This window comes from Melospiza georgiana, unplaced genomic scaffold (genome assembly GCF_028018845.1).
Source record: "Melospiza georgiana isolate bMelGeo1 unplaced genomic scaffold, bMelGeo1.pri scaffold_29, whole genome shotgun sequence".
Taxonomy (NCBI): Eukaryota; Metazoa; Chordata; class Aves; order Passeriformes; family Passerellidae; genus Melospiza; species Melospiza georgiana.
In genome coordinates, this window is record NW_026652215.1 from 5439985 (window position 1) to 5455720 (window position 15736).

Here is a 15736-nt window from a genome sequence, read left to right on the forward strand (position 1 = left end):
CCCTGTTGCTCTGGACAGTTTCTATGGCAACCCTCCCCAGCCCCGTGTTGCTATGGTCAGTTTCTATGGCAACCATCACCAGCCCCCTGTTGCTATGCTCAGTCCCTTGGCAGCTCCATGGAGACCCCATGCTGGGGTGGTTGCCATGGACACCAGCTCAGGCCTGCAGCCAGAGCCCGTTGCCATGGCAACCATTGGCAGCCCCATCCCCAGGCTCATGGGATCCCAGAACCACAGAATTGGCTGAGCTGGGAGGGACCCATCAGGATCCTCCAGTCCAACTGCTGGCCCTGCACAGGACACCCCAACAATGCCAGCCTGGGCCTGGCAGCACTGTCCAAACGCTGCTGCAGCTCAGAGAGCCCTGGAGCTGGGACCCTTCCCTGGGGAGCCTGGGCAGGGCCCCAGCAGCCTCTGGGCAAAAACCTTTTCCTGACATCCAACCTGAGCCTGCCCCGACTCAGCTGCAGCCGTTCCCTCCACTCCTGTCCCTGGGCACCAGAGGGAAGAATTTCCCACAGCCCCAGCCAGGGACCCGCTCCCAAGGCTGTTGCCATGGCCACCAGGGCTGGGACCGGCTGGGATGCTCGATTTCCATGGGCCGGGGTTCAGGAATGGGATTCCCCAATTTTCTGCTCCTGCTAAAACCACGCTGCCCTTGCTGCCCTCCCGCCTCCCATGGAAAGCACAAAAGGCAAAGATCCCAGCATGGAATAAGAACAATTTATTGGGAACAGTAACCATATAAGGAACATACTGGAACAGCAACAACACTGGTAACAGAAAGGATCAGAAAAACTATTTACAGGGAAAACTACAACACCACTGACTGTCTCTTTCCAGCCACATATTCACTCCTGCCTGGAAAGGATGCCCTTCTCCTCAGGGGAGGGAGAGAGACAGTCCCTTTCCTGCCCCTAGCAATAACCTGATGTGGGAGTGAATATAATGACACAACCATGGCCAGACCCTCATGTTCTTGGACCCGTATCATGTCATTGGCAGGGACAGGAAAAGGGACAGCTGTCTTCCCAGCATTGATGACAGGGAACATGGATCACCAGGGCTCTTCCCAAAGGGGATCTTCCAATGGGGGATGAAGCTGGAGCAGTGCAAGAAGCTTTTCCTGCAGTGGGGGCATTTGCAGGGCTTCCCTTACCGGTGCCTCTGTTGGTGTTTGGTCAAATGAGAGCTCTGGGTGAAGCTCTTCCCGCACTTGGGACACTCGTAGGGCCTCTCCCTGGTTTGGATGCACCAGTGGGTAACAAGGCTGATGTTTTCTCTAAAGCCCTTCCCGCACTCAGGGCAGCGGAAGGGCCTCTCCTCTGTGTGAATCCGCTGGTGCCTGACGAGAGTGGAAGTGGTGTGAAACATTTTTGGACACTCGAGGTACTCGTAGGGCCGTTCCCCGGTGTGGATGTGTTGGTAGGTGATGAGCTCAGAGCTGCACCTGAAGCCCTTCCCACACTCCAAGCACTTGTAGGGCTTCTCCCCATCATGAAGCTGCTCCTGGGCCACCAGCTCCGAGCCCTGGCTGAAGCTCTGTCCACCTTCTGGCCCAGGGTGGGTCTTTCCTCCTCAGAGCAACCCAGGCTGGGTTTGGTGCCCCTCGTCCTGTCAGACCTCTGGGACTTTTCCTCTCCATTGGATTCCTGCGCAGTAGAGCCGCTCAAAGTGGCCTCTTCCATGAGGTTCTGATGTGGGGATTTGTCCTCCCTGGTCTCCATCCTCTGCTTCTTGCCTGCAGGAGGAAGGACAAGGACAGGATGGGATTTGTCTCTGTGCCACAGGGAAGGAGAAGGAGATGTCCCCAGTGCTTTCCCGGCAGGATGGCATTGGCAGCGGCATTGTCCTGCAGCCGGGGGCCATGCTGGGCCGGGAGGTGGAGCAGGAGAGAGGGGGAAAGGGGCACTGACTTCCTCCTCACCTGCCTGGGTGTCCGGGGGCATTGTCTCAGTTTAAATAGACAGGTGTCTGCTAAGGAAGGCAAGAGCCTCCCTTGAAATGCAAAAAATTAAACAACCTCCTTCCAAACTGTCATAATTTTGAAATTATGGGGCTCTAAGGCAACAGATATGGGACTAGGAATAACAGTTATATAGCCAGAAAATTAAAATATAAATGCAATACTACAGAGAAAAAGCACCGACAGATTCAGAATACACCTGACACCTTGTGGGTCACAGTGGCGGTGGCAGTCCCAATAAACGGTGGCTACAGTCCGCCTGCAGTGACAGGTGTGGCTCTGTTGAAGCAGGGATCCTGTAGGAGGGTGGTGTTTTCCTCTGAAGATCCAGTGGTGGTGGTGTTTGGCCTGGTCTTCCTATGGGAATCCTGTGGAAAAGGCTGACTCTGGTCTTCCAGCCCTCTGATTATATCCAGGTAGGAACGCTAGGCTCCTCCCTCTGGGCAGAGCTTCTCACAATGGGATGATGGAATTTTATCAGTCATGCAGTGGCACTCAATGGCCCATTAACAGAAGATATCTCCTGGGAGGGAGGATGGGTTTTGGAAGAGATAAAGAAAACTGCCCAATTAACAGAAGGTAACTGCCCCATCAGATAGGAATAGAATACACGCCCCATGTCCAACTTAAGATAGCTGGGAAATGCTTAGCAGCACTCTGTGTCTGTGTCTCTGTGTTCGTGTGTATTTTACACTCAAAGTCCCCCAAATTTCCAAGAAGTTTTCCCAGGGGTGTTGTCTTGTCCCTGTGTCCATCTGCACCTCCCTATGTCACTCTGTCACTGTCACCTCCACACATCTCTGAGCCCACTGGCGCCTCCCAGGTTTGCACTGAATCTCTCCCTCCTGCCCTCCAGCACCAGCAATGATCATGGCAGGGAGCTCAGAGCAGGAGCAGCCAGGCCAGGGCTAATGCCAGGATCAGAAGCACCTGGCAGAGGCAGGAGGAATCCCCCATTCCAGGGGGTGCAAGGGAGGCACCCGTGTCCCCTGCCAGCCCCAGGGCTACAGACCAGGGAGGAGATGCCTCAACTGCCTCAGCTGAATTGATCCCCTCAGCCCTTGGCCTGGGAAGTCTCTGGCTGGAGCACAATCTCTAGAGGAGAGTTCCCACAAGGAAGATAAAGAAAGGAATTGTTTCTTCCCTTTCTCTCATCCCTGCCCTGTGTGCTGATTTTCTTGTCATCTCTTAGCAAAACCAACAAAAAAGCATCTGCAATGAGGTGTTTCCCAGGGTCAGTTCCTAAATGGGGCCAAAGGAAGGTTTCCTGCCACAGAAAAAGTAAGCAATGTGGGATTTGTTCAGACAGTTGAAAACATGACAATTTCTAAGCACTGGAAATCCAGAGACTATAAAAACAGAATTTGCAGTTTTAATGGTCTCTCCCTCCTCCCACTGATTTGTCACATCCCAACTCCAAAGGAGCAGATTATGGAAAGAAGACTCCAACAGCGGGTGTTGGAGGCCTAATCCCAGAGACAGGAAGAAAGAGTTAAATTGGGAAAAGATCTCCAATTGTTTTCCTATCATAATGATGACAAATAGCTCTGTAGTCCATGTGCAATATCCAGATGAAGAGGCACGTTCCTGGTTTTTAATGCCAAATTGCAGTACTTTGGAACATCTTTCTGGATGAGAACAAACCACAGGCCAATAACTGACCCACTTTTTTTTTTAATGATTTCCCAAATCAGAAATCATTCAAATTCTACCAAGATGTCTTTCTCTGCAGGTGTCCTGGATTGCAAGGCAAGATGCATTCTATTTGCCATCTGTATGGCAGTTTTCCTTATCTCTTCCACAACCACTCCTCCCTCCTGGGGGGACATCTGCTGTTAACAGGCTATTGAATGTCACTGCATGACTGATAAGAACTACAGCATCCCATTGGGAGATGCTCTGCCGAAAGGGAAGAGCCAAGCATTCTAGCCAGCTAGAATCTGGAGATTCTGGAATAGCAGCACAACTTCTCCACTGGATTTCCCAGAGGAACAGCGGCTGCCTCTTCTTCCACTGGATCCTCAGAAAAAATCTACACCCTTTTCTATAGGACCCCCTGCTCCAACAGAACCTGACACTCCAGGAGGACTGCAGCCACATTTCCAATTGGATTGCTACCAACACCCTGACCAACAGGGTGTCAGGTTGTGTTCTGACTCTCTAAGTGCTGTTTTAGTTTACTGTGTTGTTTATTTTATCCTTTTATTTTCTTCTCTATGAAAGAACTGTTATTTCCTCTTCCCATATTTTTTGCCTGAGAGCTCCCCTTAATTTAAATTTTCTAGCAATTTGGTGGTGGTGGGGATTTTACATTCTCCATTTCAGGGGAGGCTCCTGCCTTCCTTAGCAGGCTCCTGTCTTTCCAAACCAAGACAGCAGGACAGAAGGCACTTTGATTCCTTTTGTCCCAAGTTTCTCCTGAGTTCATGACTTCAGATGATCAGGAACAGCCACGACAGCACAAAAGCAGCTGCAATGAGCAGGATCAAATCCCCATGTTACCATTAAATGCACTCGATCCACGCCTTCCACAGCCTGGCATCAATTCCTGCCTGTGCCCCCAGCTCTGGCTCAGCCTGAGGGGCATCGCTCTGGTGTGTGCGGGGCCGGCTCCTGCAGGACACAGCGCTGGGAGCCGCTCTGTGTCCCGCAGCTTCAGCATCTCAGGCGCCGCTCCACAGCTGTGGGGCTGTGCCACCACTGTTCCATGGCTGGAGTTCCTGTGCCACCACTATTCCATGGCTGTAGCTCCTGTGCCACCACTGTTCCATGGCTGTAGCTCCTGTGCCACCACTGTTCCATGGCTGCAGTTCCTGTGCCACCACTGTTCCATGGCTGGAGTTCCTGTGCCACCACTGTTCTTCCTTTTCTATGCTCACTCCACTGCTGCTCAGAAGCTGTGCTGTGCTGTTTCAGCACGGTTCCTCTGCTCTTTCATGGCTGCTCCACTGCTGCTCCAACACTGCTCATCTCCCACTGTTCCACTGCTCCTTCTCTGCTCCTCCCCTGCACCCCTGGTGTTCCACAGATGCTGCTTCTGTTCTAGTGCTGCTGCCACAGCTGCAGAGTCACAGAGTGGGGAACATTCGGGCAGCACCACTGTGGTGTCACAGAGATTGGGAAAATGGGACTGGCACAGCTGTGGTTTCTTAGAGAGGGGAACACTGGGGCTGCCACTGCTGTGGTGCCATAGTGAGGGGATCTTTATGGCTGACACCACAGTGGTATCATACACATGGGAACGCTGGGGCTTCCAGTGCTGTCTTGTCATTGAGAGGAGAATATTGGTGCTGCCTCTGCTGTGGAGTCATAGAGAGGAGAATGTTGGGGCTGCCAAAGCTGAGGTGTCACAGACAGGGGATGCTGGAGCTCCCACCACTGTGATATCACAGACAGGGCAATGTTGGGGCTGTCAAAGCTGTGGTGTCACAGGCAGGGGATGCTGGGGCTCCCACTGCTGTGGTATCATAGAGAGGGGAGTGTTTGGGTTGCCATCCGTGTGGGCTCAAAGACAGGGGAACCTTGGGGCTGCTACCCCTGTTTTGTCATATCCCTGTTTTACATAGAGAGGGTAATCTTGGGGCTGCCACCGCTGTGGTGTCATACAGAAGTCAATGTTGGGACTGCCAACTCAGTGGTATCACAGAGAGGGGAATGTTGGGGGAATCACCGCTGTGGTGTCACAGACAGGGGAGCATTTGGGGCTGCCACCCCTGCAGTGTCATAGAGAGGGGAATGTTGGGGCTGCCACTGTGGTGCTGTCATAGAGAGGAGAATGCTGTGGGTGCCACCTCTGTGGTGTCACTGTTAGGGAAACACTGGGGTTGCAATTGCTTTGCTGTCATAGACAGGGGGACATTGGTATTGCCACTGCTGTCATGTCACAAACAGGGGAACTTTGAGGTTGCCACCACTGGGGTGTCACTGACAGGGAAACACTGGGGCTGCAAATGTTGAGGAGTCACAGAGAGGGGAATGTTGGAACTGCCAGTGTGGCGCTGCCATAGAGAGTAGAACTTTGGACAGCCATCCCTGCAGTGTCATAGAGAGGGGAACTTTGGGGCTTCCACTGCTGCGGTGCCAGAGAGAAGGGGACATTGGGACTGCCACAGTGGTGGTGTCACTGGGAGAACTTTGGGGCTGACACCACTGAGGTATCACAGACAGGGGAAAGTTGGGGCAGCCACTGCTGTGGTGTCAGAGAGAGAGGGACGTGGGGCTTCCACAGCTGCAGTGTCACAAAGAGGAGGAAGTTGTGGCTTCAACTGCTGTGGTGTCACAGAGAGGGGAACGTTGGGGCTGCTACTACTGTGTTTTCATAGACAGGGCAATGTTGGGTGTGCCACCGATGTGGTGTCAGAGAGATTGGAACATTGGTGCAGCCAGCACTGTTTTCTCATAGAGAGGGGAATATTTGATCTGTCACTGTGTTGGTGTCATACAGAGGGGAACGCTGGGGGTGCCACCTCTGTGGTGTCACAGAGAGGGGCAAGAGGGGTGGCACAGCTGTGTTGTCACAGAGACAGGAACACAGGGGCTGCAACCACTGTGGTGTCACAGAGAGGAGAATATTGTGGCTCTCACTATTGTGGTGTCACAGAGAAGGAATTTAGGGCAGCCACTGCTGTGGTGTCACAGAGAGTGGAATTTTAGAGCTACCACAGCTATGGTGTCACAGAGAGGAGAACATAGGAATTGTCCCTTGTGGTGGGACAGAGAGGGGACCGTTGGAATTGTCACTTCTGTGGTGTCACATAGAGGGAGACATGGTCCTGCCAGAGCCGTGGTGTCACAGAGTGGGGAACACTGTGGCTGCCACCCCTGTGGTGTCACAGACAGGGCAATGCTCGGTCTTGAACCGCTGTGGTATCATAGAGAGGGGAACGTTGATGTTGCCACCACTGTTGTGTCACAGACACGGGAACACTGCCAAACCTCCCCTGGTGCTTTGCCCACTCCAGTGCTGCTCCTCTGTGACACTGCAGGGCCTCCTGGGGACATTGTCACACTGCAGTGTCTCCTGGGGACATTGTCACACTGCAAACCCTCATGGGACTATAGCGGCCGTGTGACACTCCAGGGTCTTGTAGAATCCAGAGACTCCTTTGGGACCATGGGCCTCCATGGAACCAAGAGGAGACTGTGAAACTCTGGGGCTTCATGGAGCCATCCATTGTGATACCTCAGGGCCTCCTGGTTCCCAGGAATCCTCGTGACACTACAGGACGAAATGGAACCAAAGGGACATTGTGACACTGTGGGTTCTCATGGAATCCAGAGGCCCTTTTGACTCAGTGAGACCAGTTAGAAACAAGGATCCTTTGGGATACCTCAGGGCCTTGTGGTATCCAGTGATCCTTGAGACATCATGGGGCCTCATGGAACCACAGGGACCCAGGAACACTGATGACAGAAGGCCTGACAATGTCACAATGGCCCCTTGGTTCCCTGCAGCCCTGCAGTGTTACAAAGGCCTCTTGTTTCATGGTACCCCACAGTGTCACAATAGTCTCCTTGGTTCTGTGGTGCCCCACAGTGTCACAATGCTTTGCTTATTCCATGAGGCCTCGTAGTGTCACAATGGTCTCCAGGATTCCAAGAGTCCCCTCAGTGTCATAATGGCTCCCTGGTTCCATGAGGCTGTGAAGTGACTTAATGATCTTTCCATGGTTCCATGGTTGCATGAGGCCTTGCAATGTCACAGTGGACATTTGGTTCCATGGGGTCTCACAGTGTCACAATGGCCCCTTGTTTCCATGACACCCCAAAGTGCCATAATGGTCTCCACGTTCCATGAGGCACTTTGGTGTCACAATAGACCCTTGGTTTGATGGGGCCCCTCAGTGGCACAATGATCCCTACATTCCATGGAGTCACAGAGTGTCAGTACTGTCCCCTTGGTTCCATGGGGCCCAGCAATGTCACCGTGGTCTCCATGGTTCCATGAGGTCCCAGAGTGTCACAATGGTCCCTTGCTCTCACAGGGCCCCACAGTGTGACAATGGTCCCTTGCTCTCTGTAGAAGTCCATCCGAAAATCCTTCATTTTTTGCCTCACAATTGTCATGAGAAAAGACTACCGAAGGGTTAAAACTGCTGAACCAGTTGGGAAAGAAAGTCTCCTGCTTATCTACTGTGTTTACAAGTGATTGCAGAACATGCCATGCTGTACTCGAAGGGGGCATGCTGCCATTTTCTGGACAATTGAACTGGACTTCCAAACTCCTGATCTGGCTGGACTGAGCTCTGGGGTGGCTCCCCCCCGCTCCATGAGAAGACCCCTCTTGCCTGTCTTCAACCACCGTGACGGACCAACTGAGATGCGAATCCCCTCATCAAGGAACCAAGAACCCCTCTGGCACCCTATTGACACCCCCATGGCACCCCCCCAGCAACCTCCTTCCAGAGACTGGGACTGTTCTCCCTCCCAACTCAGGGAGGGGGAAAACTTAACGTACCTGTGAGCATTCGGCCATGAAAACAATGGACTTCTCCCCTCCATGGAAACCTAATTTCAGTCACCTTCCCCCAACCAAGAACAGTGTATATATATTGGGGTTTGGCCCGACTGTCCTTTGAGTACTCCCCAAGACATGTACCAGCGAGTTTCGGCGGCGGGACCCCAAAGACATCACGTTTTGGTAGCTATACCCCATTCCCTGACCTTCTTTCCTCCCTTTTTTCCTTGTCTTACCCTTCTCTTCCCCAGATCCCTTAACCAAACGCATATTTAGCTGTGGTTATAATCAATAAAATTGCACCTTGTTGATTTGTTACTGCAAAACCCCTGTGCCTCTTGTTGGTTATTTTTGCACCCAAAAATCATTCGTCACCCGTTTATTTCAGGCGGACCTTCACATAATTGGCGTCACGGACAAGGATTCCAGCAGCCAGTGAGATTTTGCAGGTTTTTTGTAGTTTGTAACCTCTCGCAGACTACACATGCCAAAGCCAAATCTCACGCTCGATTGAGCACACAGGCTCCGGAATTGGCACAAAAGATTTTTCGGTGCAAAAGCAGGGAAAATTGTTACTGTCACTTCTGTTACTGATTTTACCGGCAGGGACACTGACACTGATACTTCTCCTAATCCTGATATTGATGCTGTTACTGATATTGATACTGATATTTATACTGTTGTTGTTGTATTTGAATTGAATCTGAACCTGTTACTGTTGTTTTTGAGCTGAATTTGAACCTGTTACTGTTTTTTACTGCTGTATTTTGTGTACCTGGACTGTCTAAAAAGGAAGGGACAGACCTGAAGAAATTAAGCTGTGCCTTTTAGACAGATATTGTCCCTTCACCTACACAGGGGAGTGAGGGGCGGCCCAGCAAAGGCTGAGTGGTTTTTTCCCTGTTCTAGGTTCAGGTCCCCTCACAAAGAAAACATTTGTGTGTGTGTGTGTTCATGTGAGTGCGTATCTGTACTGTCTGGGAAGGAAGAGACAAATTTGAAGCAACCTCACAGAGCCTCCCAGACTGATTCTGTCTCTTCAACTACCCAGGGAAGCAAGGGGACAGTGGAAAGGCTGTGTGATTTGTGTAACTTAAGTTAACTCCCTGGTGTAGCTTTGGTCCCCTCACAAAATGACTAAAAACTTCAGTGCAAAAGGTAAAGCTGAATTTTTGCTCTGCTTGCTAAATACAATGCTACACCTTCTCCGGGGGGAGAAGAATGGGCAAACTGCAATTGGTTTAACTTAGAAAATGTTATTGATAGAATATTTTCTTTGCAACATGAAACAAAATTTAAACTGGGCACAAATAAAACCATCCTCTGCTCAGTCTTGGGTGCCTGTCTCACAGCAGCCATAGAAACTCGCTTTAAGCGAAAAAGTGAGGAAAATGCTATCATAGACTCCCTCCAAAACTTAGTTGAAGTTTTGCAAAAACAATTGGATGAAGAAAGAAATGTAAATAACTTGTTACGGGCTGCCCTGAGAGAGGAACATGTTAAAAATTCACAGAACTCTGATTCCTCAAAAGAAACAGAGGAGAAAGAAACTCCTCACACTAGTCAAAATTGTTCTCAAACAGAATTAACCCTGATGATAAATTGCAGGAAACACTGCTGTAACAACATAAAACCTCTAATTAAAACAGAATGCAACTATATTAATAATGAAGATCTTAACCCGCACAAAACCACTAAAGAAATCCTGTACACTGCTACTGAATTAACAAAACTTGCAAAGCAGTACGGGCTTCCCCCTCAAAAATCTGAAACAGAACACATTTGTCAAGTGTCTCTCACTGTGGGAGATCAGATTCTTTTGTCAGAACAAGGAGCCGGTGGGTGCTGGGGACATGGGGTGTTCCTAACAACAGCAGACAGACGCATCCCATGGTCCCCAACTCAGCACACAGCTCATTGGGCAGGAGGGCTCAACCCCTTGGAAAGGAGAGACCCTTTGGTCGGTACCCCCGACCAACTCTGGGAAAACATTCACAAAGCCGGCTGCCTGCAAACAATCCATGAAAAGAAATTAATTCCTGGTTTTGAATCTCCAATCCTATCACCTATAAAGCCTGAAATTATGACCTCTTTAACTCCAGGGCTTCCAGAAACACTTAAACCTACAGCAATTCTCCTCCAGAAAACCATAGTAGCTATGTCTCCTATAGAAAGACCAGAGAAACTTCTTAGTAACCAGAATGACCCTTTTGTTCCCCTTTATGACTTGCTGAGAAAAAGAATAAAATGGGATTGGACTTCTCAGAAGGAAACATTGCAATCACTGATTCTTGAAGTGACAGCTCATCAAGCACTGGACCTTATCAATCCCACAGACCCCTTTCAGGTGGAGTGGGGATTGCCCTCCTCACGGCTTTCCATTCCTATGTGGCAGCAGGGTCCTGAGGGTTGGAAAAAGCCTGTTGGTTTTTATTCCTGTGGTTTCAAAGATGCTGAGAAAAGGTACACTACCTGGGAAGGGGGAGTGTTTGTGGTTGGCTTGGCTCCCAGGGAGGTGGAGGAGAACTGGGCAATCCAAGAAACTGGGAGCTTGGGCAGCAGCCAAAATAAACCTGCCTCTGTGACTAAAGCAACCCCTCCTCTCTCCCCCGCTTCTGCTAACAGAGAGGAACAGGACAATGCCCAGGCTGGGGAATTGTTAACTGTTTGGAGCATTTTCCAAAGTGAGGGACAGAATTGCTTTCTTGTTTGTTATAACACCAAGTCCTATGCTATGTTTATATTTGGGTTGCTCCAGGCTGATGCTTTTAAAAGAGATACAGGAGATAATACTGTTAAAGCAATGCAGGGATGGTTTGGAATTTTCCTAAAGCCACAGGAAATTCAATCTGATAATATTTCTCACTCTACTGTCAAAGGTGTGCAGGATTGGGCAGAAGGTGAAAAGATTAAATGGATTTCTCACAACTCTCACTATGGATGGGGGGTAAATGAGTGTTCCAAAATCACTGCTTTTTGCCCAACAGCTCCAAGCATAATTCCTTCACTACAGAGACCAGGTGATGATTTCAAGAACCCAGCACATTACCCTGGACAACCTGTTTTTGGTGGACCCCCCGCTGCTGTAGGGGAAGTACCACTGCTGTTCAAAACCTCTCTGACAATTCCATTGTTCTAACCTTTTCTGCCTATTCGTGGCAGAGTCTGTTGTGTTTACTTTTTCAGAAGAACTCCGAGGGACATGAAGACCTGATAAATCATGATAACACTAGTGATGGACAACAGAAATAATGTTTTCCCTTCCCCTTATGGTAACACCAGGTGATGATATTACACATAACATGTAAATTAACTGAATTTGAATGAATTGGCTGTCACAATTAGAGATTTGATCAAATTACAGCAACCACTGCAGTCGTTCTTATTGGCTTTGTGAACACAGCAGGGGCTTCTATCAAACATATTAAATGATCAGAAATTGATAATTGATGCACTTTGTGCTACACAAAACAATGTTTCTTTGGCTCTCAGCTGTATCCAGGCACAATTGTGGGTGCAGTCAATTTTTGCTTCAATTATAAGCGAAGGTGAAGAAGGCACTTTTCTCACTGAAATTCGGAAAATAATTTGGGACAGTGCCACTGACTTTGAAATAGAATTCCAATCCTGGTGGAACCTAGTTGTGGAGAGCATTATTAATAATTGGTTAGCTGAGAAAGGCCACACTGATATAATGCCACTGGTTAAACTGAAGGAGAAAAGTCAGCAGTCAGCAAGCTAAAAGGAAGAGTCAGCAGCGACCTTGCTGCAACATGAGGATAGGGAGTTGAGATTAGTCCTGAATACATCCTAAGAATATGTAGAAAGTATCAAAAGTAGAACTATAGGAATGTAGAAGTAGGCGTAGGTGCTGATATGTAAGCTGACCAATCCTGAGCTCAACTTTTGCAATATGTATGAAGCTCATTATTAACTGTATTTAACCCGCCATACTGATCAATAAAATTGAGCCTGTGATGATCAAAATGATGTCCTGGTTCCCTTCCGTCGACACTCTGCCTGCCCTGCAGTTCATAGCCACCATTTCTCTCACCTCTTATTTCTTCTCCCTGGTACCTCTGCCACTACTTCAGCTTTTCAAACCTTTTTTTTCAATTTCTCCTCCCCTCTGGAAGTTGCCGGATATTCTCTTCCCAAGGAAGTGATGTGGGCTCCTTTTCCTTCTCCAGTCTTCACACCTGGTTTGTTCCTTCCATGTGCTGGAAGATGCATTGGTACATGGATGTGGAGAAAACATCAGAGAGTGAACCAAGTCATTTACACCAAGAGAGATTTGATTATGTTATCACTGGGTTGTTTAGAATCATGGAATCAGAGAATCCCTAAAGTTGGGAAAGACCTTCACAAAAATCAATTCCAACCATCAAGCACCACCATCACTATGTTCACCACTAAACCACATCCCAAGTCCCGCATCAACATGTCTTTTGAGCTCTTCCAGGGATGGTGATTCTACCAGTGCCCTGGGCAACCTGTTCCAATGCTTTACAACCTTTTCCAAGAAGAAATGTTCCCTAATTTCCAATCTAAACCTCTCCTGGTGCAAGTTGAGACCTTTTCCTTTTGTCCTGTCCCTGTTCCCATGGGAGCAGAGCCCCACCTGGCTCCACTCTCCTGTCAGGGACTCGTGGAGAGCCACGAGGCTCCCACTGAGCCTCCTTTTCTCCAGGCTGAAACCTGGAGAAACTCAAACTCACAGTTTCAGTTGATTCAGAGGAACCAACAAATCTGTTTTAGGTACTGTTAAATGATGCTGGCTGTTCTTAGTAGTAAAAACCAGAAAACAAATGAGATATGCCCAGCAGCTCAGTGTGGTGAGTTGTGCTAGGAAAGAGCCCACTCCAGACTCCAATGGCACAAGCATCAGCACCAGATTCTGCCTGGGATAACCTCTGTGAATTCCTCCCTCAACTTAGGCAGCTGAAATAATAACTGATCCACATGAATGAAATCTTGAAAGTGGGTACATTTTTTCCCTACTGTTTCCAAACAAAAATCAAACATAAACAGTGAGAAATTATTTCATCTCTACTAATGAGTGGCAGCATGAGAACTCAGCAATATGTTAAGAGAAAATCTCCCTGGTACACTGAATTACACTTTTCCTGGAGCGAAGCAAGAATCCTTGTGATTGAAAAACTTCCTTTCCAGACTCAGAGATTGTTTTTATAAAGTATTAAAAAAAAAGTACAATGTTCCAAAACTCAGCCAGGAAAGCAGTGGTAATAATTCTTCCCTAATGCCTCTGAAATTAAACTACGCTTAGCCTGATTTTTGTCAATTTGGAGTGTATGTATACACAATATTGCTAACATATCCCTGCAGTAGATGTGTGCAGTGTGTGCTGCACTGCCCAGCTGCTGGCTCTGTCACCCCAGAAACTGCTGCTCCATCCCCACGGGCTGCAGGCCCCCATGGGCAGGGCGGTGCCGTGGGGGCTGCTCCCCTGCACGGCCTCCCCTTCACATCCCTGCCAGAGCCATGGGCAGCTGCCTGTAGCCCCCGAGCGCGCTCAGGAACTGACCACTGCTGCTGGAGGCCTTGGTGCTGAGCCCCTGAATCATCTCTCACTCGGACATGCTCACAAACAAAGGAGGAACAGGGCCTCAGTGGCCCGAAGAGCTGCCCACAGAACCAGGAGGACCTGGACGAGTGGGATTGCAGAAGCGGCACGGGGAGAACATCCAGGCAGGCTGCCAGGGGCTGAGCCTGGGGCAATGGAAAACCTGCAGTGGGATGGAAACAACACAGCATCTGGTATTTTGAAACACAGCGAGAGATTTCCTGTGCATTCTGACTATGGGTCACCAATGGTAGGCTGTGAAATTCCTTATACCTGTCTGGCCCTTGGGGCTGAGCTGTGGGATGAAGCTCTGGGAGGAGACCTGGGAGAGATCCTAGAGTGAGCCAGGGTCCCCCATGTCAGAGCAGAGCCTGGAACATCATGAAGGGATCCATGGCAGCCTCACACCCCCTCTGCCCTTTCCCCACCATGGGCCAAACAACATCCTGAAGCACATTGTGAGAGAACTGCTCAAAGGGAATGGTGGGTGCATTTCCCTCAGCCTTGTCCTGGGACTCAGCAGCCAAGGGCTCTGGCTGCATGTCTGGACACACCATGCCCGGAACAGCGGGAAGGGATCCATGGCAGCCTCGCTGCCCCGCTGCTGCTTCCATGCCCTGCAGGGCTGTGTCCCAGCCTGGCCTGGATGCAGCTTCTCCCCAGCCTCTGCAGGAAGGCATTGGGCATCAGCTGCCACACAGCCCAAACTCACCAAGGATCCCCTGCATTTTCTCAGTCCCCAGGCACATCCTGAGGTGTGGCTGCTTGGAGGAGGGAGGGCCATAGCCAACCCCAAAGGCCTGGGGGGATCAGGATTTTCCTGATCCTTATCCATGTTTTGGAGAAGCATCGCCTCCTGAAGAGGCCACTTCCTGGATGTGCAATGATTCCATCTGATCCAGCTGTGCCTCCTCCTTTCTCAAGGGATGGACAGAGGGGCTCTATGGAAGGTGGCATTTCCTGCAGGAAGGGAGGCGATGCCAGACAAAGCCACAGGAGGTAATTGCTGTGCCTCTGGGCCTGAGCCCTGCTGAGGCTTGAGCTGCCCTCTCCGCTGCTTGGCACTGCGGGCACAGCCCGGACAAGATGGGCACAGCCCAGAGGAATTGTCCCGAGCAGGCTCAGGGCCCTCGGGTACTGAGCTGTCCTGCTGGGCTCCCTCTGTGGGAGACACGTCCCGAAACCTGGGAGTGGCTGCACAGGGTGCCCGTGGTGGGGAAAGGGCAGAGGGGGAGATCAAGGCTCCAGTGTGTCCTGAGAGGGCCTGGCTATGTGCCCATGGGCTGTGGGAGCTGTTCCATGGGCAGGTGGGCAAGCAGGAGGGAGGGACGGAGGTTGGGAGCGACAGCTGTGGCACTGCAGATTTCCCCAAGCATTTAGAGAGGGTTTCCTGTGTGGGAGGGAGAGAGCCCCAGGGCCCTGGGCTGCTCCAGCTGCCCCTCCAGGCATGTTGCACAGGACCTGCAAAGAGCGTGCAGAGTGACCAGGAGCCACAGGCTCCCACAGCCTTACCCTACCCCCCTGCAGTGCCCAATTCCCCAAGGCAGAAGGGGATCCCAGCACACCACGGAAATGGTTCTGTAGCATCTGTGCTCCCCTCTCGACTGGGATCATGACTTGGATTAGTTGGAAATGCTGGTGTAAGGTGCTTTGAAGACCTTGCCAGATGTTGTAGGCATGTTTTGAATGTACCTTTCCTGACAGAATAATCCGTGTCGGTGTGGCAAGA

At 50.3% G+C, this 15736-nt stretch overlaps 1 protein-coding gene across 1 annotated transcript in view; it reads right to left on the reverse strand.

Annotated features, from left to right (window-relative positions):
* Nucleotides 1–1155: 1155 nt before the first annotated feature.
* LOC131096399 (zinc finger protein 345-like) overlaps nucleotides 1156–15736 on the reverse strand; it is a 356657-nt gene continuing 342076 nt past the window's right edge. The window contains exons 8-9 of the mRNA XM_058044738.1: nucleotides 2173–2225; nucleotides 1156–1574 (exon numbers count right to left, since the gene is read on the reverse strand). Coding sequence (XP_057900721.1) covers nucleotides 1156–1574; nucleotides 2173–2225 — 472 coding nt within the window. The remainder of the gene's footprint in view (nucleotides 1575–2172; nucleotides 2226–15736) is intronic.